This window comes from Solanum lycopersicum, chromosome 11, assembly GCF_036512215.1.
Source record: "Solanum lycopersicum chromosome 11, SLM_r2.1".
Lineage (NCBI taxonomy): Eukaryota > Viridiplantae > Streptophyta > Magnoliopsida > Solanales > Solanaceae > Solanum > Solanum lycopersicum.
This window is the reverse complement of record NC_090810.1, coordinates 56,456,758-56,482,832: the sequence shown is the minus strand read 5'-3', so window position 1 is coordinate 56,482,832 and position 26,075 is coordinate 56,456,758. Positions and strand designations below refer to the sequence as shown.

The 26,075-nt window shown below is 32.9% G+C and overlaps 3 protein-coding genes across 4 annotated transcripts; 1 reads left to right on the top strand and 2 right to left on the bottom strand.

Moving 5' to 3' along the window:
• Nucleotides 1-142: 142 nt before the first annotated feature.
• Nucleotides 143-16,302, top strand: LOC101245915 (uncharacterized). 2 transcript variants are annotated; one of them, XM_010314968.4, is made up of 3 exons: nucleotides 143-828; nucleotides 8,885-8,997; nucleotides 15,880-16,302. In XM_010314968.4, exons 2-3 carry the CDS (start codon nucleotides 8,901-8,903, stop codon nucleotides 16,101-16,103), a joined length of 321 nt encoding a protein of 106 aa, XP_010313270.1. In that variant the 5' UTR covers nucleotides 143-828; nucleotides 8,885-8,900; the 3' UTR covers nucleotides 16,104-16,302. The 2 variants fall into 2 exon arrangements, with proteins under 2 accessions (XP_010313270.1, XP_069147853.1); XM_069291752.1 differs by lacking the exon at nucleotides 143-828 and adding an exon at nucleotides 4,975-5,112.
• Nucleotides 5,656-6,246, bottom strand: LOC138339480 (uncharacterized). The gene has a single exon (XM_069291080.1). The coding sequence runs from the start codon at nucleotides 6,244-6,246 to the stop codon at nucleotides 5,656-5,658; it is 591 nt and encodes a 196-aa protein (XP_069147181.1).
• Nucleotides 16,303-23,127: 6,825 nt separating the features above from the next.
• On the bottom strand, nucleotides 23,128-25,161 carry LOC101259609 (NAC domain-containing protein 2-like). The gene is made up of 3 exons (XM_004251314.4): nucleotides 24,794-25,161; nucleotides 23,898-24,178; nucleotides 23,128-23,753 (listed from the first exon to the last, which is right to left on the bottom strand). The coding sequence occupies exons 1-3, from the start codon at nucleotides 24,963-24,965 to the stop codon at nucleotides 23,277-23,279; spliced, it is 930 nt and encodes a 309-aa protein (XP_004251362.1). The 5' UTR covers nucleotides 24,966-25,161; the 3' UTR covers nucleotides 23,128-23,276.
• Nucleotides 25,162-26,075: the final 914 nt, after the last annotated feature.

Here is a 26,075-nt window from a genome sequence, read left to right as displayed (position 1 = left end):
AATTAATAAATTTCAAATGTTCTAAAATTCAAGTGATTTTCAATTATATAAAAATATTTTAATTTTAATCAAATAGTAAATCCTAATTTTTCCTCAAAATCATTTAAATCTTGATATATTCTATTTTAATTTCTTTCAATTCTAACCACTCGAAATTCAAATTTTATATCAATTATAAATATCTTTTTTCAATTCTAATCGATTTTATTATAATTTTAACTATTTCATATCCAATCGAATTTAATTTTTATGACTCCATCTTTTGATATCATTCATCCATTTAATTAATTAAATCCTAAATTAAATCGTAGCCCTCATTTGTTCTAAAATCAATGGTCTAGAGTTAAATCTTCCATTCTAAAGACCAAAACCTTTTTTTCAGTCTCTTCCTCTCCTCCCTCTCTCCACAGCCGCCCCTCTTTCTCCTCCTCACCGCTGCTCCTCCGACCACCGCTGGAGCCAGCGAGCCAGGCGGTGCCGCCTTATCCCTTCGCCTCTTCACCCCGGCGCCCCTCTCTTCCTCCTCTCCTCCGCTTCTTCCTTTTCTTTCCAGCAGAAAGCAGCGACTGGTGAAGCTGCCAGCAAAAGACAGAAGCCTCCGACAGTAAACAACAGGAGCAGCAGGAGACGACACCAGCAGGCTCCACCGGCATCAACCAGAAGCGCCCAACGGCAGCAATAACTTCGAGAAGCAGCAGCAGCTACAACGGACAGCAGCTGCCACTGCCTCTGTTTGCCTCCGTCTTCTATCTTCTCCAGCCAGCAGCAGCCGACAAGACCATCAGCAACTCCGACCAGTTGAAGATCCGGTGAGGCTCGAGATTTCAGGTTTGTTCAAAACGATCTCGACAGATCCAGTGAGGTGTTTTCTGTTTATTATCCATCTATCTCCTAACATTTTTACTGAATTAGATTATGATTTTCTGATATCCTCTATAATTGTTTACTCAAAAATAAATAAATAATGGTTGTCAATCTAGTTTTTTTTTTAGCATGATTTGTTGGATCCCTTGATTGCTAAGTTGACTCAGATATTGTGTAAAGCCTCGATGTTGTGTTGTATATTGATTTTATTTGATGTTAGCAGTCGATCCTGACTAAAATTGATAGTGTACTTGTTTCAACATGAGATTGTTTGGAGGATCACTGATTTATTGCATAAGTTTGTCTCCAAATTTGCCCGTTAATATCTATGATAAAACCAGCAATGTAAGCTGGAAAACTTCTCACTACTCCATTAATGGAGGTTGAGCTATAAACAGCAAAACGAAAGAAGAAGAAGGTGCCTTTTGATTTAGAATCCTTGCCTTGATCAATGTAATGTATGTGTATATATACACATCAATGAGAAACAAACTAACAGATTTAACAAATCAACAAAATACAAAAAAATGTGAATGCTAACTAACTATAACCAACTAACTAACTACTTGAAGTGAATAACCAACTATAACTAACTAACTAATTAGTAACTAACTCACTAATTAAACTACTAACTAATTAAGCTAGTTTTATCACCCCCCTCAAGTTGGAAGTGAGCTACTTACAGACAACTTGTTCAGTAAACTAGTATGTTTAATTCCAGTTAATGCTTTGGTGAAAACATCAGCCAGCTGAGAATCTGTTGGAATGTATTGGAGTGTAATGAGTCCTTCTTGTAGCTTTGTCCTGACAAAATGGCAATCAACCTCTATGTGTATAGTTCGTTTATGAAATACTGGATTCTTAACAATGTGTACTGCTGCTTGGCTGTCACAAAATACGTGTATAGGTAAAGACACTGTCACTGAGAGTTCACCAAGTAACCTTTCCAGCCACACTACTTCTCCCACTACTTGTCTCATAGCCCTGTATTCTGCTTCTGTTGATGATAGTGACACTGTGGGTTACTTCTTAGACTTCCAACTGATAGGACTATCTCCCATGAGAACCAAATGACCACTCACAGACTTCCTTGAATCAAGACAAGAGGCCCAATCTGAGTCACAATAAGCATTGATAGTGATATCAGGTTTATTATTGATAAAAACTCCTAAAGTAGGATCATGTTGTAGATACCTGAGTACATGATAAGCTGCCTTTAGATGAGGCTCTCTAGGAGATTGCATGAATTGGCTAAGATGCTGGACACTGTATGCTATATCCATTCTTGTGTTGGCAAGAAAATTAAGCTTGCCTACTAATTTTCTGTAGTAAGTAGGATCTAATAACAATTTGCCTTCTGTGAGCCTCAGTTTCTCAGTAGGATCCAATGGTGAGGTGGTAGGCTTGTAGTGCATAGAATCAAATTCCTTCAAGAGATCAAGAGTAAACTTTCTCTGTGAAATGAGAACACCATCCTGTCTATACAATATTTCTAATCCAAGAAAATAATGTAATTTGCCTAAGTCTTTTATTCTGAATTTCTCATGCAAGAAGAACTTCAAAGACTCAATCTCCTTTGTATCAGTACCAGTTAAGATAATGTCATCAACATATACAGCCACAAACACTAAAGATTTTCCATTTTTCTTGTAAAACAGTGAGTAATCACTGTCTGAATGGATGTAACCCTTTGAACAAAGGCTATTGGCCAGTTTCTCATACCATTGTCTACTGGCTTGTTTTAGACCATATAAAGACTTCTTCAATTTGCAGACCATATCACTACTGTCCACTACCAGTCCTGGGGGTAATGCCATATACACCTCTTCATTCAAATCACCATGCAGGAAGGCATTATTGACATCCAATTGATACAAGTTTCAACCTTTCTTAACTGCCAATGAAATTAGTGTTCTGACTGTAGTCATTTTTACCACAGGTGAGAAAGTTTCATTGTAGTCTATCCCAGCTTGTTGAGTATATCCTTTCACCACTAGTCTAGCTTTGAACCTTTCTATGCTCCTATCTTCCTTATGTTTAATCTTATACACCCATTTGCATCCAATGACATTCTTTTCTTTTGGCATTTTAACCAGCTCCCAAGTATTATTAGCATGCAATGCATCAAATTCTTGTTTCATTGCTGCTTGCCAAGCTGGATTCAGGATTGCCTCTTCATAAGATGTGGGTTCAATATCATGTGAAACATTATGAATCAACTGCTGACTCTCAGAACAAAGTGTAGAGAAACAAACATGATCAGGGTGATTTGTGAATGATGTGAGTGAATGTTGAGAATCAGTATTATCTATAGGTGAAGAGGAATGTAGCTTAGGTAATGAATAAGTATAGTCTTTTAAGTAGCTTGGAGGGTGACAAGATCTAGTTGTCCTTCTAGGTGTAAGGGATACACCATCAAGGACAGGTACATTTGGTTCAGTAGAAGATGTTGTAGGTTCAGTAGAAGATGCTGTAGGTTCAGTTATAGGTGTATTTTCAGATATAGGATCTTGATCACAAGTAACTTCATCCAGTGTGTGAGAATTCAACATTTCATCATTAATAAAAGTATTTGTTTTACTAGACATGCAAGGCAACTCATCAGAATAATGAACAAGGAATTGTAATACAGAATTAAAGTTGGAACCAGCAGGAGCAATAACAAAAGGAAGAACAGTTTCATAGAAAAGAACATCTCTAGACACATGAATTCTCTTGGTAGCCAAATTTAAGACCTTGTACCCTTTTGTATTAAAAGGATATCCAATGAAAATGTGAGGCACAATTCTTGGTTCAAATTTGTCTTTATGAGTTCTTAAAGTAGTTGGAAAACAAAGACATCCAAAATTTCTAAGATGAGAATAAACTGGTTTCTTTTGATATAACAGCTCATATAGGGATTTCCCTTGAAGTAGTTTAGTAGGCAATCTATTAATCAAATAAGTGGTAGTCAGCACACATTCTCCCCAATATCTCATACGCATTTTTGATTGAAACAATAGTGCCCTTGCTGTCTCAAGAAGGTACTTGTGTTTCCTTTCTACTACCCCATTTTGTTATGGTGTGTAAGGACATATTTCTGATGTATTATGCCTTTTTCTTGAAAGAAACATGTTGCTTCAGTACTTGAGAATTCTAGGCCATTATCAGACCTGATGGTTTTCAATCTGGTGTGAAATTGGTTTTCTATTAAAGATATGAAGGCTTTTATAGTATGTAGAGCATTACTTTTACACCTAAGAAGCTGTGTCCAAGTAGCTCTACTGTAGTCATCTACCATAGTTAAGAAGTAATGATATCCATCATGTGTTGGTACATTATATGGTCCCCATAAATCAACATGCAACAATTCAAATATTGAACCAGTTGCAGTGACACTTTCTGGAAATGGCATTCTAGTTTGTCTAACCATTGGACAAATTGTGCAAGTGAAAGGTTGCTTGTTAGAAAACTTCAAAGGAATGGTATATATATTTTTCATTTTCACAAAAGGTACATGTCCTAATCTATCATGCCATAAGAATTCATTGTCTTGACTGAGAGAAAAATTAGCAGCTGAATTTGAAATATGATCAGTGGAACAGGCTTCTTTATTGATTATATGAGAATGTCTTACACATGGTGGTGAAGACCTTTTGCAGTAGTTAAGAAGAGAAACAGATTGACAATTTTGATGAGAAGTAGCATTATCATTTACAGATAGAATGTGACACTTTGGACAAAAGAAATACAAACCATTCTTTGCCTTACCAAGTGCCAGAGGGCTCTTCAGAGAAGGGCCCTGCAGTAAGCAAGAACCACTGTTAAAACTAACTATTCCTTTGAGTTGATTAACTAAGCAATAAACTGATATTAAGTTGAACTTGAAGCTAGGTATGTACCACACTTTATACAGAATTAATGTTGAATTCAAACATACATCACCAATTTCAGTCACTTTAACTTTGTATCCATTTGGTAAGGTGATTAAGAAAGGATAAGGTAGAGTCTTAAGGTTTGTGAGATTGTCTTTTGTATAGGTCATATGGTGAGATGCCCATGAATCAATGATCCAAGAGCCAGCAGTCAATTTATCACATTTACATGACAAATCACCTATCTTACTGATGGAAGAATAGCAAGCAAGTATACATGCTAGGCTTGCAGCTCCACTTGACACATTGTTTGAGTAATCAGATTCATTTCCAACATGCAGGGTTCCAAGCAGATTAAGTAATTGTTCATATTGGCCCTTTGACAGATTCACTGGTACTTGTTTTCCCTGCTCAAAATTCTCTTCACATTGACTTCCATCACCTTCAGAAGTATGTACATTTGCTGCAGATCCTTTGCCTCTTCCTCTTGGATTTCTTGTGTTGGTTGGGTAACCATGGAGTTTGTAGCAACTGTCTTTGACATGTCCAGTTTGTTTGCAATATTCACAAAACATATTTGATCTATTTCCAGTACTAGAGTTCCCCCTAAAAGTATTAGTATTGTTGTAACCAGTGCTGTTATAGCTCCCATTACCCCTACTTGTGCTTCCTCTATAAGAACTAGAATTAGTTGCATTATTTTGAGATGACATAAAAGCATTCAGTGAGGTAGAAGCATTCAGTGAGGTAGACTCCAAAACCATATGATTTAGAGGCTTCATTTCCCTCTGCCTTTCCTCCCGTGATAGTATAGCAAATGCCTGTGCCATTGTAGGCAAAATAGACATCATGAGAATGTTCCCTCGCACAGCAGTATACATTTCGTTTGGACCCATTAGTATAGTAACCAGTAACATCTAAAGTACCTTGTACCAAATCATTTATTTCCTTCTGTCTGTCTTCTGTCCTGCTCAGCCTTATACATTTTTACTTTTCCTCCACAAGTACACACACAACTACACTGTGAGTTAACATCAATTGCACTCATTTCCTCCCATAATTTCTTCATTTTAGTATAGTAACCAGTAACATCTAAAGTACCTTGTACCAAATCATTTATTTCCTTCTGCAATTGATATAGTTTGCATCCATTAGTCTGATCATATCGATCCTCCAATTCCTCCCACAGTTCCTTAGCATTGTTAACATACTGTAGGCTATCTCGCAGCTCTGGGGAGAGGGAGCTTAGGATCCAAGATGTCACCATATCATCACATCTTTCCCATTGCATGAATGATGGATCTGTAAAACTTGGTTTCACAATCTTACCATTAATGAATCCTGTTTTATTCTTAACAAACAATGCTCTAAGAACTGTTCGTCTCCATGATCTATAGCTAGTTCCATCAAACACCACAGGAAGCAAAGTAGAAGCAACATTCTCAGATGGATGTAGATAGAAAGGACTATTGAAGTCTGGTCGTTTTAAAGAGTTATTGGTGTTCACATCAGTTGATGTATCACCCATGGAAAATAGATTGACAGAAACAGAGTGCAACAAATGGAGATTGATAAATCAGCAACAAGTAAGGAAAGAAACAGAGAAGAGAAGAGAAGAAAACAAATCGAAGAATCGACTTGAACAAGAGAAATCGATGAATTGATTAACAGCTAGATCAAGAGATCTAGTGTGAGCAACCAGGCTCTGATACCATGATAAAACCAGCAATGTAAGCTGGAAAACTTCTCATTCCTCCATTAATGGAGGTTGAGCTATTAACAGCAAAACGAAAGAAGAAGAAGGTGCCTTTTGATTTAGAATCCTTGCCTTGATCAATGTAATGTATGTGTATATATACACATCAATGAGAAACAAACTAACAGATTTAACAAATCAACAAAATACAAAAAAATGTGAATGCTGACTAACTATAACCAACTAACTAACTACTTGAAATGAATAACCAACTATAACTAACTAACTAATTAGTAACTAACTCACTAATTAAACTACTAACTAATTAAGCTAGTTTTATCAATCTAAATGCGATAGCTGCATATTGTTCCTCTCCTAATTGATAATTTGTGAACATTAGCTTGCTTAATTTTATCATAGACTATTATATAATGGATTCACTTGATTAGAATTTAGGTTTGGTAATTAAATGTATTTGATTCCGTGATTTTGTTAGTATATTATTTACTGTTATCCTTGACTGACCTCCATTAGAGGTTTATACATGGTAAAATATGGTGTTATTATATAGAAAGTATATGTGCTTCATTACTTGTATAAAATTGTAATGTTTTCTTTTTAAATATATTGGTCTTCTTAATTATATCGCATTGGTGTTTACTGGTTTAGTTAAGGTAAATAATGTTGCTGATTTTGTTTGAGTGGGGTAAGGAAATAAAATCTCAAGATTGCTTTTAATTTATTGTATTTCCTATTTTGTGCTCCTATCTAATTTCAAACGGCTAATGTTTGTAGTTATGGTAAATTATGATTTGATTGTATCAGTGCGATTATGGTAAATGTTTGTTTTTTCCTTCTAGAGATAATTCTTTGTCCATATGTGTCATTTATTTTTGGTAAAGGACCTCTATTGATTGCTTTATATTATTTGTTTAAGAAAATTGCCAAGATATGCTCTTCTTAATTTATTTTCTCCCTTAATTATGTTCCCCTCTTTGCTATATAAACAGACACATCTTTCATTCTTTTTCTCATCCATGCTCACTCTTACACTCTTGAATGCTTACTCACTCACGCTCTATAGGCCTTTACCATCAAAACTCTATTACACATTGCTCAAGGATTCAACATTTGCACATTCTAGCAAGTAATAAATTCTCCCTACTCTAAATGAAAAGAAATAAAAACAAGTGTCTTGTGAATTCTAAGAGGTTCTCCAATCGATTTTGCTCTGGCCGGATCGATTCTTGGAGTAGAGTTCGTCTACATTGTTGACATTAGTTTTACCAAACTAGGTTTGTTTTCCGCATTAATCTTGTTCTTTACTTTGAATTATTTGTCATGTGTGTTTGTTGTATGTTCAAAAACGAACAAAAGGAAGCATCCGGTTTAGCTTCTTACCCCTTTTGCTCTATTTGTGATTTCATGCTACTCCTAATTGTCAGAATGCTTGTATGTCTGTCTTTTACTTATATATGTGAAACAATTAATATTGTTCAAGTGAGTTTGATAATTAGTATTATTATATCATTGTCTTTATGCATTGTATACGCCTGTATGTTCTTCTTCTTTAGCAGGTTTGGACATTCTGTCCAATTTGAAGAGTCGCCCGGTTAGGAGATTTGAATGAAGTTATTATTATTATTTTTTAAAGTTTTTTTGGGTGTTGGGTTCGTTCCTATTCGGTTCTGTAATAATCCTTCAATAACTCTTCAACTCTCTCGTATTTGAAATAATTTGGTAGATAAGCTATAAGGGGATGTGTGTGTGCGCGCTAATTGTTTTCTTTGCTTATTCTAATTTTAATATGTGATTGATACAAATATTTTGTCTATTACTAATGTCATTAGAATAGGCAACATATTGGAATCACCCAAATGATCTATTTAAAATCAATTATTTGTTTGTCTTGTTTAATTAGCTTGAATCAACGGGAGCTTGATAACCTTAGTAAAGTTAGTAACCTAGATCTTACCTTTTATGTGTTAATAATTTTTTCTGCATGCTAATGAACTTAACAAGAGAAAGCGAACCTTTTAAAAGTATCGATGCCATAATTATTAATGTAAACCTTACTAATTTCGGCATGTTCACCTAGAAATTATGTTTATAGGTATTATAAATTAACAAGGTTTCTACATGCCTAATGTTTTGTTTAACTAATTTAAGTTTTGATAATGAGTTTTAAAATAATTAGATTCTGATAACTTTTGCATGCTAAAATCAAATCTTAACAATTTAGTAGGCTAATTGGTTAGATGTTAATAATTTTATGTGTTAATAATTTTTCAGCATATTGATCATCTAGAAATCATGTTAATATGGTTGTAGATAATTTTCAGCATATCAATAATATAAGAAAAAACAAACAAAAAAATTGTTGTGCATATTTTCTGTCAGATTATGCTTTTCTGTCCTTTCATAGACGATTTATCAGATTATACTTCATCCTTTCTGTTTCATTTCACAGGTTGGCAGCAACAACTATGGCGGGAGTTGTTAATAAGTTCTTTATTACATCGTTGATTATGTGGGCAGCTCCAGTTGCAATTTTGTATGCCTTCAACCACAACTTAATTCCTGGTAAGCTTACCCTATTTTTATTTTTTTAAGAAAAGCTTCCCTGAATTTTTCTGTTAAAAAATTTACTTTATAAAAATTTTATTTAAAAGTTTGGACTATCATATGTGCGAGAAGTTGATAGCCCGTTTAAAGTAGGTATTGTTTGGTCTTAGATAACTAATGTGTTTTCTTCTGACTAATTCATTATTTAAAAATCTTTGACTATGCCTTTCTTTTCATTTTATGCAACCTTTTCTTTTTTGTGCTTTTACATTTTATCACAGTGGTATTCCGTTCATATTCCCATCAGTTCATGGAACATGAGAGTGAGTGTGACAGATTTATATGCCCATTTATGCTCAACTATTGTTGCCCTGCAGTCTTTGGTGCTTGCGATGATAATTTCTTTGCCTATCTGAGTCAATGTATCCAAAGGAACTAAAGGTGTTTCACATTTTTTGTCTTAGTTCCAGGGACAATTATTGTATGCTGGCTTCACATTATGTTCTGTCAATTGAATTAATGGGATATTAGGGACGGTTTATAGTAGTTATATGTTATGCTAATTGTGTGATTATACTGACATTGATCTCTGCTTGAGAATGGGAGAGGTTGGTCATGGTGAATAGAGAATTCTGAAGTCTTTTGTCAAATATTCAAATGAAAAAGAAGAAAACTTGTTTTGTTGGCTGGGGGTTGTAAGGTTTGGTAGATCACTCTTAAGTGTGCCCCTTGCTTATGTCTTAAATAGCAGTATAGCACACACGATATTTTTTTTAGTTCTTTTTTTGAATGACCGTGGTGTCCAACCCAGCTTTTCTTTGAGTAATATTACTTTGTATTAAGACAAGTACTTAGGTAGTATTGAAAAACCAATTTACAAATAGAATAGATATAGGATATACCAGATATGAACCAAACCTAAGTGGTGCCTGGGACATCTAGGATTGATTCAGTGTCACCAGAACACAGTTTGGTGAACCAAAAACAGGAAAGCAAAATGCATTTTAGCTTAATACCCTGTACTAAACTCCTCCTATCCTCAAAACATCTATCATTTCTTTCCTTCCAAATAGTCCACCAAATACACGATGGGGTGATCCTCCATCTTTCTCTGTTTCTTACACCTGCTCCGGCTTCCTCCTCCCAGCTAAAAAGAGTGTCAGCAATCTTGCATTCTTGCTTGGCATTGTCTAGGCTATGCCTTTGAATATTGATGAAGATATTCCATGGGAACAAACGGTTTACTGTCTCAGCTCCTTTTCACAAGGAAACATCTAAAGCAGAGAGCAATATTCCTTTTGATCAAATTTTCATGTGTCAAAACTGCTTCTTTAGCTAGAAGCCAGGTGAAAGTGTGAAACAAGATACTTTATAAGGTATCTTAGTCTTCGTAATATGCTCCCAAGGCCAATTGGTACTATGTGGCTCTATCTGGTTCAAAATCCTATACCCTAAGTGACCTTATATGTTCCACTTTCATGTCCGCTCCATCATAGGTAATCTGCACCTTCTTGCAACCCTTGAAAACTCTCCAATTGGTTAAACAGTTCCACAAGTCTATGTATCTCCCAATCATTCAACATTCTTCTGAATCTAAGGTCCCACCAAGGTCCCACCCTTGTTATGTCCACATCTCGGCATACGATTTATGTTGGTGTGAGGGTATAACATATAAATTTGGAAACATTTCTTTAAAGATCCTAGTCCCTATCCATTTGTCTTTCCAAAACCTAGTCTTGTTCCCGTTAACACTCTGATGTGGGAGTGTTTTTTGGGAAAAGGTCAATAGCTTCTGATAGTCTTCCAAAGATTGATTCCATATGGAGTATTGACCTCCTTGGAGACTCAATTGTCCTCTTCCCCATACTTGCTCTTTATGGCTCTGCTCCATAGTGTTTGAGGAGCCTGTGAATATCTCCAGAGTCATTTGAGCTTCAAAGCTTTGCTATGATGCTTCAAATTCCTGATGCCAAGTCCCCCTTGTCTCTTGCTTCTGATGATTTCCTTCCACTTGCCTAGGTGTAAAGCTTTTTCTTACTTGTCCTTGCCAAAGGAAGAATATCCTGATCTTGTCAAGTCTTTGAATGACTGTAGAAGGGATTGGGAATAGAGAAGCATATACGTAGGCATCCAAGACAACATTTATCAGAGTGGAAGATGATGAAATATAGCAGGTACTTATGACAGATTTGTGACTAGTTCGCCTCCTGGCGCGGCCAAGTGTAACTGTGCTGAGCTTCCTGGATACATATCTGGCTGATTACCCAATCAATGCTTGCTGATTCCTGCCCTATCTATTAATATTTTTATATAACAAAAAATTGTCAATGAAATGCATGATACGATAGCTAGGAGAAGGGAAGTATAATATCCATGCTATGGCAAATGGCCTAGCTCGAGTGGCAAAACGTGGAAGATTTGTGGCTTACGTCGCAGGTTCAAGCCCCACACCACGCAAAGTGAAGCCTGGTAATTTAAGTGAGGGTAGAGGGGAAGGCGGCGGCCCCATCATCCACTGAGTTTAGAAGGCTGTGATTGGTCCAAAGGGCGGGTCACAGACGAATTTCTCAGTTATCAAAAATATTTAAAAAAATATCCATGCTATGTCTTTCTCATAAAAAATATCCATGCTATGTAGACCAAAGAACCTGGATAATTTTATAAAGAAGCTACTGGAAACTTCCATGCAATTATTATGAAATGTTCTAGATGGATGAGTTTTTGAGACACTTTTTGTTTATGTAATAAGGGAATCACAACAAGATATTGTCATCTTAGATTATTAAGTTGAAATACTGAGCAGTTAGATGGCTTAACACTATCTCCTGTTAATTCTAAACCTCTGCAGAATCTCTGTTCTAATGACTTCTATAAACATTTAACCTTTTTCATCTTTTGTTTCTCATTATCATAATAGTTCTTTTTGTTGAGTACTGTTTGGATTTACAAATCAATTCCCATCGACAGCACTGGAAGTATGGAATGCCATTTATCTCATAATTGAAGACCTGCTGTATGGTCGATGACAAAATATGTTTTATCTTAACTGACTGTAGTAGTAATTCAAGTCTATGTCTTACGAGTAAATTTTGTAAATTTTTGAGGTTTCTCTATGATTACGAGTACTTAACTTGCTCCTGAATAGTTTTGTATGTCGTACAAATTTCACTCATTTCAAGTTCTTTTTCCCCTTTGTTTTGAAATGGTAACATAATTCATTAATAATAATAAGTTCAGCATAATGATACTGCTAAGAGAACCGAACCCTAACATACGAAACTTCCAAAAAGGAGAGAAACCAAAAGCAGAAGACAAAGTCCTGTGTCAGTTACAAGGACCCAATGAGGTCAAGTAAGGACATCTTGTACTAAAGCTTGTTTACACCAAAAGTGAATAAAAATATATAATTCATTTGAATCTCCTGTTCAGAATCTGCCGAGTCTTCAAAACATCTGGAGTTTTTTTTTTCCATCCACACTGTTCACTATATACATGTTGATTCTGGGATGATACCCAACCACTTCTTCTGACTTGGCTTGAAGCTAAGTTGTCTTAGCACACCAAGGAGCCGTTTGGTAGTGTAAGGAAATATAATGCATGCATTCGGTGTGTGTATTAGTAGTACCTTGTTTGATACACTTTTTCTTGCCATGTATAACTAATGTTTAATGCAAGCATTAGTTATACATTCTATTGTGTAATAAGTTGTTTATTGCTAATACCAAGTAATTCTAGGTATTAGTAATACATAGCATGTTAACACTTGCATTAGATCAAATAATTACAAAACTACCCTCAAAGCCTTTTTAAAACATTTCCTAACATTTTCTCCCTTCTCATATGTTTTTATTTTTATTTTTATTAGTTTTTGAATGTTTTTTAATTTGTTGGCGTCTTAATAGACTTTATGGTCTCGTAAATCTTTTTTTTTAAAATATCTAATTTCAAGATAGTACAATCAAAATTTTTACTGTTGTGGCGATAAATTTGATAAAAAAAAATTCTTTGCCAACTTTTCACAATAATATTGACTCAAATAGTACAACTATTTAATATTATTTTTGAAAAAAAAGAAGACCTGATGATATTTTAGTAAAGAAATCTTTTTTAATGTTTTAGCAAAGAACTATGTTACAAAGGAAGTGTAAAAATAAATAGCGTGAACAGTATTTTTGTAAACATATATTTTTATATAAAAATTGTGCAAGCTTTGTTATTTCCAATACATCAAACCAAACGGTGTATAAGAAATAATGCTTGCATAACTAATGCAAGCACTACTAATTGCAAGCATTAGTAATACATCCTATTTTGCATTATTCTTATACACTCTACCAAATGACCCCTAACAGTTCCACAGTATCTGTAGGCACTACCCAACTCAGTCCTTTAATACTCAAAATAGCTGCCAGTGTCTATTGGTTACCCGACAATAGAGGAAAAGATGTTTATTTGTTCCACAATAAAACATTTTGAACATAGATATATTCATCTCTTCATTTAAGCTCACATGTGTCAGGAGAACTTGTTTAACCAAAAACCAGCAAACACAGTTACTTTGCAAGGGGCCTTCAACATCCAGATATGTTTCCATAGCCAGAGCCCTTGTTGGTATACTGAGCTATTTAAAATCATCATACATTTTTGTTGCTATTACATGACAGTCTATGCACTTGCTCAATTGGTCCCTACTTTCTCGTAGTTGTCCAATATCTTGAGGAACTCAGTCACTCTGATTACCTCCCAGTCAAATAGTAGTCTGCTGAAGCTAAATTCCAACTGTGCTGGCTCCATATTTCAGCAATAGAGGCATATCAGGCTGCTGTGCCAAGTAGTACAAATCAGGGAAGCTGCTTTGAGTGGACAATTTCTATCCCCCACCTTTATGCTGACGTTGGGCTTGAGAGTTTGCCGTACTCATAGAGATCTGATAGATCTCCTCACACCAACTCCATAACCACTGCACCTGAAGTCCACTATCCCTCCATCCCATATTTTCTACATATCACTTTCTTCCACAAAGCTCGTTCCTCTAGGGAGAATCTCCAAGGCTATTTCATAAGTAATCTTCTATTATGAAGTCCTCCATCCCTCCAGCTAGTTGTGAGGATTTTCCATTACTTATATCAAGTTTCCAGAACCAAATTGATTTTTCTATATGGATGAGCTAAAGCTGTCAAATTTGATCCATTAATGTTCAACCCCGCCAAGTTGTAAAAGGTTGGGTCAGTAGTATTTTTATTTACTGGGTCAATTGGTGTTGTAACCCAAGATTAGATGTTTCATTTTGGGATACCTAATGGGTCAATCAATCAACATGTGAAGAGCAACACCTGTTTTTTTTTTGAAATAGGTAAGTTGAAGAGCAACACATGTATCTTCTTTCAATTCGTCCGTGTTAACAATAAAACAAGAAATCCATAAGCATGCAATGTTGTAATCATCATTTGTGCCCTTTTACACTTTCATTCGATCCTATCTAATTTTTGAGTATATATTAGTCATAAAATCTTTACTTGCAAAGACTGAGAGAAGCATAAGTTACTTCATAAATTTTTCTCATTTTCAGTTCTAATAAGAAACCGACAGTTAATGAACCATCTATGTCAGGAACAATTATAAAAGAGATTAATGTAAATCTATATAATCATTAAGAATCGTTGTGGAGAGGTGATTAGACAGGACTAGGTGCAACTTCATTTACCGAGGACTTGACTCTAGATAGGAAGAACTGGGTTCGCATATTAGGGTAGAAGGTTTGTAGGGGTGAGTGTTGTCTTGCCTTGTGTAGGTTTAGGTTTGTTAGTACATGTCGTAATCCTAGTTGTACCCTTGTATTTCTTGCCATATGTTGTGTATTGTGTTTCGATTATCACATTATTTTGCTGTTGTTATTGTCTCTTTGATCTAGGATTTACAATTCCTTAAAAACACCTACACATTCTTCATTGTTTTCTTCTTCTTTTACTTGAGTTTGATGCACTTGAGCTGAGGGTCTTTCAGAAACAACCTCTCTACCTCATCGAGGTAGTAGTAAGGTCTGCTTACACTCTACCCTCCCCAGACCCCACCTAGTGGGATTTCAGTGGGTTTGTTGTTATATAATCATTAATACTAATTGAGTAGAGAACAAAAAGTATCTCAGTTGAAATTTTGTAATTTGGCCACACAATTACTCAACTCAGAACTTGTGAATAAGTATTTGGGTCAGTTTTATAATTTGGTCCATGTATAAAGAGAGAATACTCAGGTTATGTTGGGTGGGTTGGATTATGACCCGTTATTTTATGCATATCCACCCAACCCATATTGACCCAAATAAAATTTATCCGTGTTGGATTATGACCTGTTTCATTGACTGACTCAATCCACAAAAAATTGACTGGATCCATCCATTTGCCCCCTCTAGAATTATTGGTTAATACTATTATGGAAATATAAAGAATAAGCACTGGATTTTAGATGGCTTCACATCAGCCTTTTACCCCAAGTGTCAGACAGCCACAAAGCAGAACCTATTAATACAACCAATTATTTTTCACCGGGATGAAAGATTTGAGATAAGGTTTAGTGCTTCATACATTGTTCTAGAGAGAGATCTTTCAACTATGTCTGATGGATATATGAGGTGTGAATCAAACTATGAAATAGTAAATAGTGTCATTGTTATCACAACTATATTACGTCTAAGTTATATTCCCCTGATGTGCATTTCAGAGAGCTGGCAACAATGTTCTTTTCTTGTTCTTCTTGCTTCTATTAGCATTAAGATAAATAATTTCTTTTCTTTTTAAACTAGAAGGCTGATATCTTCATAAGCTTATTATGCTTTTCTGGACTGATTTTCTAAGTGGACTATGTAATTATGATTCTAAACTAATCATTATCAATTTGGAACAGGCGTGACCGATATGTCTCCCCATTCTATGACATTAGTGAGTGGATTCGTTGCTGTCATATCTGTCAATGTGGTTATTGCATTTTATATTTGTCTGGCAATGAGAGAACCCTCAGATAAACATGAGCCTGATCCTAAATTCTTGGCAGAGGCCAAAGCTAGTGTAAAGCAGTTGGGCCAAAATCAAGAAGGGGACTCGTCGAACTCCCGAACAAAAAAAGAGTGAATGTAAGGATAAAGGTAGGCCTTAATGTTCTTGAAGGCATTGGACACAGTTCTAACTTTGTGGGAGTAAGCACAATGATTAAATTTTTTTATAATTTTGATCATTTGCAGGGAGAACTTTGTTGCTAGTTTAACTTTTGGTAATATTGATTTGTTGTGAAGTATAAAATTCCTTATATATTTGGGTTATCCTTTATCTACTTCCTGCAATATTTTTTTTTGTTATTCATTTGTATTTATGCTATCTATATATATCTGGTGCATGAGTTTGTATTTGCTTTATCAGAATATAAGTAATCATTTGAAACTTAACAGGCTCTTTTCTTGACCCTAATTTTTTGGTTACTGAGGCTATTTTTTTTTTTTTTTGTAAAACATGTTTAGCAGTTCACAATGATGAACCATTTGTTTTTCTGTAAGATTAAGATATTTAAATTTTTTTCATAACATAATGTATGTTTCTTTGAATTAATTTGACATTCTACTTCAAGGGACCTGGTCTATTCTTCAGTGTATTTTTGGGTATTTTAAAATAAAATGATTAGGACTTTCACACACATGACACATACTCCACCTCTCTTCTTGGGGATCATTTTTTTCATTGAGTACATCCATAGATTAAAGTATAATGCTACGTGGTCTATATAAAATTTGAGTTAAGATCTAAGTGTTTGTTGTAAAGGAAGGTACAAGTAGCCCTTAATCTATAACTGAATTTTCAGCATCAGTTCTGTGCAAATATCCATCGTTTATTAATTTCAACTAAACCTTCTTTAAAGAAGTTTAAGCTATACTTGAGTGATCAAATTGAGGAAAAAAATTATTTATGTTTAATGGGTTAATAGTTATAACTGAATATCAATGACAAGTATGAGTATGTGATTAATATATAATATTGGCTATATAACATATTTTTTTGTTGTTGATTGTTATCGATTACTCCCTCCGGTCCCATATTATATGTAACTTGTATTTGAGTTTTTGGCTAAAAACATCTCTCAAATATGACTTAAATTTAATGTACAACCTTATATTATCTAAGTGTACAAAAAACAGTAATAACACGTATCATCCTTCGCGCTATTTTTTAACTAAGAAACTGATTGAACCAGTAAAAAAATATCTTTTTTGTTTAAATTTAGTCATGTCTTAGCCACGATGAGAAGATCAAAGTTAACTAAAATGAATAAGAACATGGATAGGAAATGAATCTTTTATTCTCAGGATTTAATTTTTGTGTGTTTTTAGTTTAAATGTTTATTGCATTATCAAGTAAATTGACTTGCAACAGTATATAAGTCTTGAAATATTTAACAATAGGTTCGATAGTTAGAAAGGTAATGTAAAAAATTTCATTTAGAAAATATTAAGTCCGATTAATTAGAAATTTTTTTGAATAAAATATTTAATACGTACCTTATATACAATGCAACTCACATCTTATAAGATATACATAAATGTTGGAAATTTAGTGATATTATATAGTGTTTTGTTATGAAAATAGAAAAATAATTACTTTATTTGAAATTGTTGAAGTTGGAGTTTGTGATTGGCTATACTTTTTACAAAGAATATTTAGAATTTGAATATATCTTGTCTAAAATGATTTAAACTCTCAATTTCTAAAAATTAAAAAAAGATAACTTGACTAGCTTAACCATGCGTACATTTTTTCATTCAATTTGACACATTTTCTTTTGTTGGTGGCGTGAGTTTCTTACAAAATTAGATAGAAATATGAAACTTGCAACTTTTTGGATAGTGCTAGGACGTTTGTTGTTCACTTATAATCCCTCCGTCTGGAATTATTTGTCATGTTGCGCTTTTCAAAAGTCAATTTGACTAATTTTTCAAGTTAAATTAAATCACATTAATTTGATATTTTAAACAAAAAAATTAGACATTCTAAAACTATATGAAAAGTACTATAAATTGCAATTTTTCGCATATTAATATGATGAAAAATATATCTTAAAGTGTTAGTCAATGTTTATAGTTTGACTCTAAAAATAGAAACCATGACAAACGATTCCGGACGGTGAGAATATAATATAAGGATGTACTTTAAGTTTAGATCATACTTAATGGATGATTTTAGCCAAAAAATCGCTCATATTAAATGTTTGCTTATGACAACTTTATAATAAATGATGAAATGTTAGATTTCAATTGCATTTCGATGACTTTTTAAATTTTAGAGTTTATTTTTGGAGCTAAAATTTTTCACCAATTAATCCAAAAAAAAATTGAAAATCAAGTTTTCCCCACCTCAATTTTCATATATATTTTGTGTAAAAAGTTTTTTTAAAAATATATTTTTATATATAAATTCTTAAAGTAAATATAACAACATTAGAGATGATTTATGTAGTTGTAACCTTCATTTTCCTTTTTTATTTTTAATTTATTTGTTAATATCTTCATTTGTATTATTTAGTAGTATAATATTTGGAACTGAATCCATCTTTGTCTATCAATAGAAGTTGAGACACCTATGAACAAGACTTCTAAATCTGTTGAAAATATCATTGTTGCAAAAAAGGTTTGGGGGGGGGGGGGGAGGGTGGTTCAGGATAAGGTGAAAAAATAAATATTTGAAGTTGAAAATATTTTTTAAAAACAAACTTAATATTTTGGGGGTAGGGGGTTGGTAGGGGGATGATGGCAGGGGGTTCACGGAAGGCTGAAAAAATAAATATTTGAAGTTAAAAATATTTTTTAAAACTAAAATTAATATTTGGAGGGTGGGGGGCTGATACTGGGTAGGGGGTGGGGATGAAAAAAAATGAAATTTTGAAGTGAAAACATTTTTTAAAAAACAAACTTACATTTTTTTTTTGGGGGGGGGGGGGGGGAAGAGGGGGCTGGTAAGGGGGTGGGGGTGGGGTTGAAATATTAATAGAGACCCATGTATGAAAATTTTGAAAAATCGCTTCTAAAACTTGGCAACAAACGGTTTCTTGACAATTGAGAAAACTTGCAATACCCATATATGACCCGTAGTTTACCCATAAAATACCCATATTCAAAAGGGAAAATTACGTGGCTAAGCAAACTTATACTTTTTGATTACTCATCGTAGCTATATTTTGCTATAATTACCACTTGCGATAAACATTTACATTAATTACGTGGGTTGACTTCGAGTTTGTATAATTAGTCACCTTTATATGTGTATAGTTCACCAGGATATAAAATACATATGTATGATATACAATTATTTAATCTATATATATATATATATATATACACACACACACACACACAATTCACCTCTCTCTCACTCTCTGCCCTCTCTCGCTTGCCTCTCTCCTCCCTCTCTCAATTTCACTCGTCTCTCTCCTCCCTCTCCCAATCTTGCTTACCATACATACAAATGCATATGTATAATGTACAATTATATACAATTATATACACATACAATTCACCTCTCTGCTCTCTCTCGCTCGCCTCTCTCTCTCGATATTGCTCTCCTCTCTCCTCCCTCTTCCTATCTCGCTCGCCTCTCTCCTTCCTCTCCCAATCTCTCTTTCCATATATACAAATACATATGTATAATATACAATCATCTAACCAATATACATATACAATTCACCTTTCTCCCACTCTTTTACCCCTCTCTGTCGCCTCTCTCCTCTCTCTCCCAGTCTTGCTCGCCTCTCTCCTCCATATAACATGTAGCTACAAAATTGTAAATTATCAAACTATAGCTATGGAGGGTAATTAATTACTTTTAAGTGGCTATATGTTGAAGTTTTCCTATTTAAAATCACTCTTTCAATCCATATTTGATGGACTATTTGAACGGATTAGTGAAAAGTGGACTTAAATTGCGAGCACTAATTGTTGCTACGATGCTCAACAAATATAGCTATCAAAGACATATAAGTGTTTTGATAGTCACATTTATTGAGTATCACAACACAAATAAAAGACAAGTCCCATGATCATCTACCACCAAAATGTTGATAATTTAAAATAGATTTAGAAGACTTCTTCATAGGCGTCTGAACATCGATTAATAGACACAGATGACTTTGTGCCAAATATTATACTAGTTAATAAAGAATGAAGATCTATTAGATCAAACTAAAAATGTCAAAAAGAATACTTTTATTGAAAGTTCAAATGTCTAGATTTTCTTACCATATTATATTAGAATATAAATACCATTTTACTGATTTTGTTACTATAGTTTCAACATCCACTATTAGATCTTTTGCCTATAGCCAGTGTCACCCATTCATTTTTTTTTTAATTTGTACATATTTTTTGGTAAGATTTTAAGTGGATGGTTAACTAGTTGATTATGATTTCACATTATACACACTTGCATGATAGGAATTTAATTTGATTGATGACCAAGTTTGAAATGGCTTTAACTAAAGCAAAATGTTCTTAAAGTACAGTAAGTGACATTACTTGAATTTCGTTGGTCATCTTTTTTTTTTTTTTTTTAAATACTATATCTCCAAAGTGATATTGTTGTAAGCTTAATTGAGTCATACAAATATGTTTTACTTAACAATTAAACTTTTAGATAAGGTTGTTATACTCTGAAATATGATCTTAGCATGCGCTTTCCCCTTGTTACGAAAACAATCAACTATCACCTACTTTAAATCAAGTTGGAATGCTTTATGCACATTCGCTTTCCCCTTGTTATGATACTAAACTTGTTCTTCGCCTATAAACAAGTAATATATATAATACATAATTAAATCCAAATGACCTAATTACATCTGGATTAGAACTAAATTCCAAACTCCAAGCCAAAATCATAATAATCCCATTAGATTGAGGGCTTTTTCCACCATTAATTCTCCTAAAACTACCAATTCGATGGTCACATCACTGAATTAATGTAAATAAATTAAGAAAAAATATTTTTTCAAAATAACCTGAGGCCTTACAACCCAAGATCTTCATAAATCTAGATTTTTCCATCTTTGGATGAATAGAAACCCTCCCCTAAGGCCATAAATAGCACCTCCAAGGCCTAGACATCAAAGTACTAAAATAGGGGACCTTCCACTATAGAGGAAATTAATTCAACCGCTATGACAACTTGATTGGGACAGAAACTCAGAAATCTCTTAAGAAGTTTTCATTCCGCGACACACTTTCGAACCTTCACGTTCTAAGCCAGTCCCTTCACGCCAAATTCAATACTAGAAGTCCTAGTCGCCCGAATTTGCTTTTGAACAGTCCTACATACTTCTTAACCTCTTAGCTAACAGAAAAATCAACTCAAGCTTAGAAATTTTACCTAATTCTTCCCTGGATTTCTAGACCTCACATTACTTAGATTTTATTTGGTCTAGCCTAACCTGAAATTTTTAACACACTAGTCACTACTCCAAAAATTTTCTTGCCCGATTTCTTTCACTAACCACTTACCCATAACGATAGGGAGGTTGTTACAAAACGAAACAACAATAATACTCCCTCTGTTTACTTGTTCACTATTCGAAAACTAGATAGGTAGGTACTCTCTCTCTATATAGCACAATCTTTAGTTTTACTTAAAATTTGTACTCTATAAGGTGCTTTTTCATAGTTCAAATTTTTAATTGACACCTTCATTAATTTGATCAAGTAACATAATATCCTTAGCAAATAGCATTTTCCTTGGGACCTTAATTATATTATATTTGTTAATTACTTATCCTTTATTTGGGTATATAGTGGCTCAATGTTGATGCCTTTTGTAGAGCCACTATTGTGGAAAATTTCTTTGCATCTCCAGCAACTTTTCTTACACTAGTGATGACTCCATTGTACATATATATTTAATATGATTTTTTTAATGTTAATCATCCAAATAAAATCGTTGATGCTGATGCAATTAACGAGTGATCTATTATGCAAGAAAAATATAGAAACATTACCAAACTTTTAAGAATGTTATATATGGTAGATTTTCTTACAAATGTATTCACACTTGATTTTTGTATTATCGTTTTCTCATCCCGCACCTCCCCTTGACCCTCCTAAACCCCACCCCTCATCAACTTAATATTTTGCTAGATAACATTTAAATACTTTTGAGATAATAATATTTTTATTTATCTATTACATATGAAAAATAAATAAGCAATTCACTTATTTTCGAAAAAACATATTCTAGGGGTCTAGGTCAAGTCCTCCGCCACGACCGATTGCTCTTATCCTTCCTTCGTTGACACTGAAGAGAGAGCACACTCCCAAGCCAAGGATGAGTGCCAAAGAGAAGATGTGTAAGCTAGAGAAGATGTGCAAGCTAGTCTATCAGAAGGAGAAAGCGAGGGAGTGATATTTTAGGTTTCATTAGGGGTGACTGAAGACCAAGCCAATCTCGAAATAAAAAAGAAAACTTGTTGCAATACAAACGTGAACATATGCTTTCTCATAGACTATCAAACACAATTGCACTGTATTCATGCGAAAATATCGAAATTCTCTTAAAATTAAAGGAAGAACACAAATCTTTTATCTCATTAACCGGCTAAACAAAAAAAGCTACTAAGAAACCTAATGAAAGATAATAGAAAATTGAGATCGGAGACACGTGGTTTCATCTATTTTGCTCTACTTATGATAATAGTGGCACATATTTATTATATTGGTTAAAAACTATTGGATATAATTTGAAAAAGAAGTGTATAGACGTTTTTCAAATAGATAAATACTATCCAATTTGAATGAACAAATCGATTCCACTTTAAATTTAATTTCTCGAACTCAAAATGGAGGCTTTCATTACCAAGAGAGGAACCAATACCAAGTATAGAAATAGGGTAAAAATAAATGGAGTCTACGAATTAATTTTTTTTCTTAAACTAAAAGGCATTTGTAAAAATAGAATCTTGGCATAGTATAAGAAATTTCCTCATTGGTTCCCCTTCAAAACTAATTAAATATATAATAATCAAATATACAAATCTAAAATGTAATTTTCAATCGTGATAACTAATGATTTTGATTAGAATAAGTATAAGCAAATGATTCAAAAAGAAAAAGTAGAGCAAATGACACAATAGAAATAGAACGAGACAACATAATAACTAGTTAAAACTAAATAATAATAAAATGTTCAAATCAACTTCAACTAGGAAATAGCAACACTAATATTAAGAGCTAATGAACTATCTATCACTAATTTCTAGATCTGTCTCGTCAATAACGATAATAATCATAAAAATTGGTTCTTATCTAAATCATCACAATCATAAATATTGTAATTAATCTGATCAGACAAATTGGTGTTTGGTTCATACTGCATGTTATCAAGAGGAAATGGTGGTGGAAGGTTCAATACATAGTTTAATGTTGGATCATAACAGGAATAAGGATTTATGGCAATATTTGGATTATTCTGATAAGTTGGCTGAGATTCTCCACATGAATTCATAGTTTCTTCATAAAAATAATTCGCGATAGCCCCTGAATTGGTAGGATTCCATACCTCCGCCCCTGAATTGATAGGGTTTTCAACCTCCGCCCCTGAATTGATAGGGTTCTCAACCTCCGCTAAATTGATAGGATTTTCAACCTCCGCTAAATTGATAGGATTTTCTTGCTCGTGGTCATCATCCTTTTGAGGAGGAGTTTGAGTTTTGGATGACTTGTCAACTTTTTTGTAAATCCTACATAGAACCCAATCGTCGAGCTACAATAACATAAATGATAACTATAATTATAGTAAAATCAAAATTAAAGTATAATAAAATAAAACAGATAACATGTTTAATAATATACCAAACAACTAATTAAACACTATTGAATTCAAATAGAAATGAAATACATAATTTACCCTCATATCAGATGCATGAGTTTTGATCATGCGCGATTCATCCACTCTAAATTCGTGCATAATCCAATTTGTTTTAATGCCGTTGGGAGGTTTACCTTCGTAGAAAACCAGAGCCTTTCGAAATCCAACTTTAACATTTTTGTGTATAATAGGCTTGTCAGCTCCAGTAGCCTTCCAATAGCCTGTTCCAGCAGCACGATTTGGCCTTTCACCATTAGGATATTTCCGACGCCTTGGAGTAAAAAAGTACCATTCCTTTTCTCCCAAGATTGGAAAGTTCTCTATTTCATTTGTCAAAAAAAGAAGAGAAAGAATTAATATATGCAAAATGAGTAAAAATGTAAAGATCCATTTATGAATTTTTTCAAAATAAATGGGAAAAATATATACAAAAAGTTTATATTATGCAATTAATTGAGATATTCTATAGATAATTTTAGATGTTTATAAAAGGTAAAAAAGGGTATGTAGTATAGAAAAGATGTTAGATCTGTATAAATCTAAACAATATTTTAGCAGGAATGGAGCATTCATCACAATAAATTCATTACTAGTTCGTGTGTTTACTATAGATAATTTTAGATGTTTATAAAAAGATAAAAAGGGTATGTAGTATAGAAAAGATGTTTAAATGTGATTATAGATATATATATATATATATATATATATGAATAAACATAATAAACAATTTTATGAACAAATATGAACTATAAGAAAAGATTTATTTTACATATAAATAAACTCTAACAATTGAAAATTATTAGGCATGAACAAAACAAGACTTAAAACTTAATTCATACCGTCACATAGACAAAAACAAAAGCAATAATGAAATTTTGAATATGAACGATAAAACTACAAGAAAAGATAACAAAATAATTAGGAAGAAAGAAAACCTGCAAGCTCATTAGGACAATACTTGTAGAGATTAACGTCTTTGATAATGTTGTATGGTAAAAATTCGTTCATTACTTTTTTCTTGAGATAATGAAGAATAAGTTCTTCATCATGAGGACAAAAACGATAACCTGGTGGATAAACAAAGTTATGATCCCTTGTTTCAACCATATTAGGGTTTAGGAGAAAACTATTTGACAAACAAACTTAATAATCCATAGACTTCTAATGTTTCACAAACAAACTTATACCTCATGGACTCTTATAATAGACTCCTTAATACTCTAATACGGTTAAAACAAATTGTAAATTTGTTTGAATTTCAAAAAAAGATTTAGGAGATATTTATCTTATCTAATTAGTTAGGCATTTAGATATTTAAAAAAAGAAAAAAAAATGTGGCTATCTTCTAATTTATTTTTATTTTTTAAAAAAAGTCGATCATCTCTTAATTAAATAAATTTGCGATCAATGTAGTTTATCATATTATTTTTACTATTCCCTTCGTCTCATTTTATAAATAGGTGAATCATAATACTTGTCATTTTATATAATTTGTATATAAATTATCATATTTTTTCTTTTATACCCTTGATAGAGTAATTAATTAATCATGAAATTGTAATCACCATTTATTATAAAGTTTACTTAAGAAAATATTAAATAAGAATAAAAGGGTAAAATTACATCATTTTTTAATCAATGTAAAAGGGTGATGTATAAAATGAGATGAAGGATAGCAACTATTTGGCCCAATAATTAAGATTTAGCTAACTTCTAGAACTACACAAAAGTTTGGTTAACTATTAAATGAAAAAAAAATATCCTTTATTTTCAAATCATTTTTCCGGTAAATTTTGTCATCTGATTTGTGTGTGTTATTTTCTTAAAATCAGTATATTTACAATTTAGTTGATATGAGTAGTATATATCAGTATATTTACAATTTAAATCAAAACATGATTCGATAAAATTACTATTTTAGAACTTTTTTACCACTATTACTATTGCTATTATTACGATTTTTTTATTATTATTAATGATAAATAATAATACTAAAAATAATAATAGTATATTTTATATAATATTAAAGTTAAATAAATTCAAATATCATATATGAAATTAAATTTTGTGAAATAGTAAAAGTTTATTTTTTATATCCTTCTGATTATGAATTTCTATTTTTAATCTAAAAAAGTTAGCTCTTTTTTAAAAATTTAATGAATTTTCTAATTCACATACTTTCTATTCAAAATTTTACTGCTATAGTTGTTAATCTTG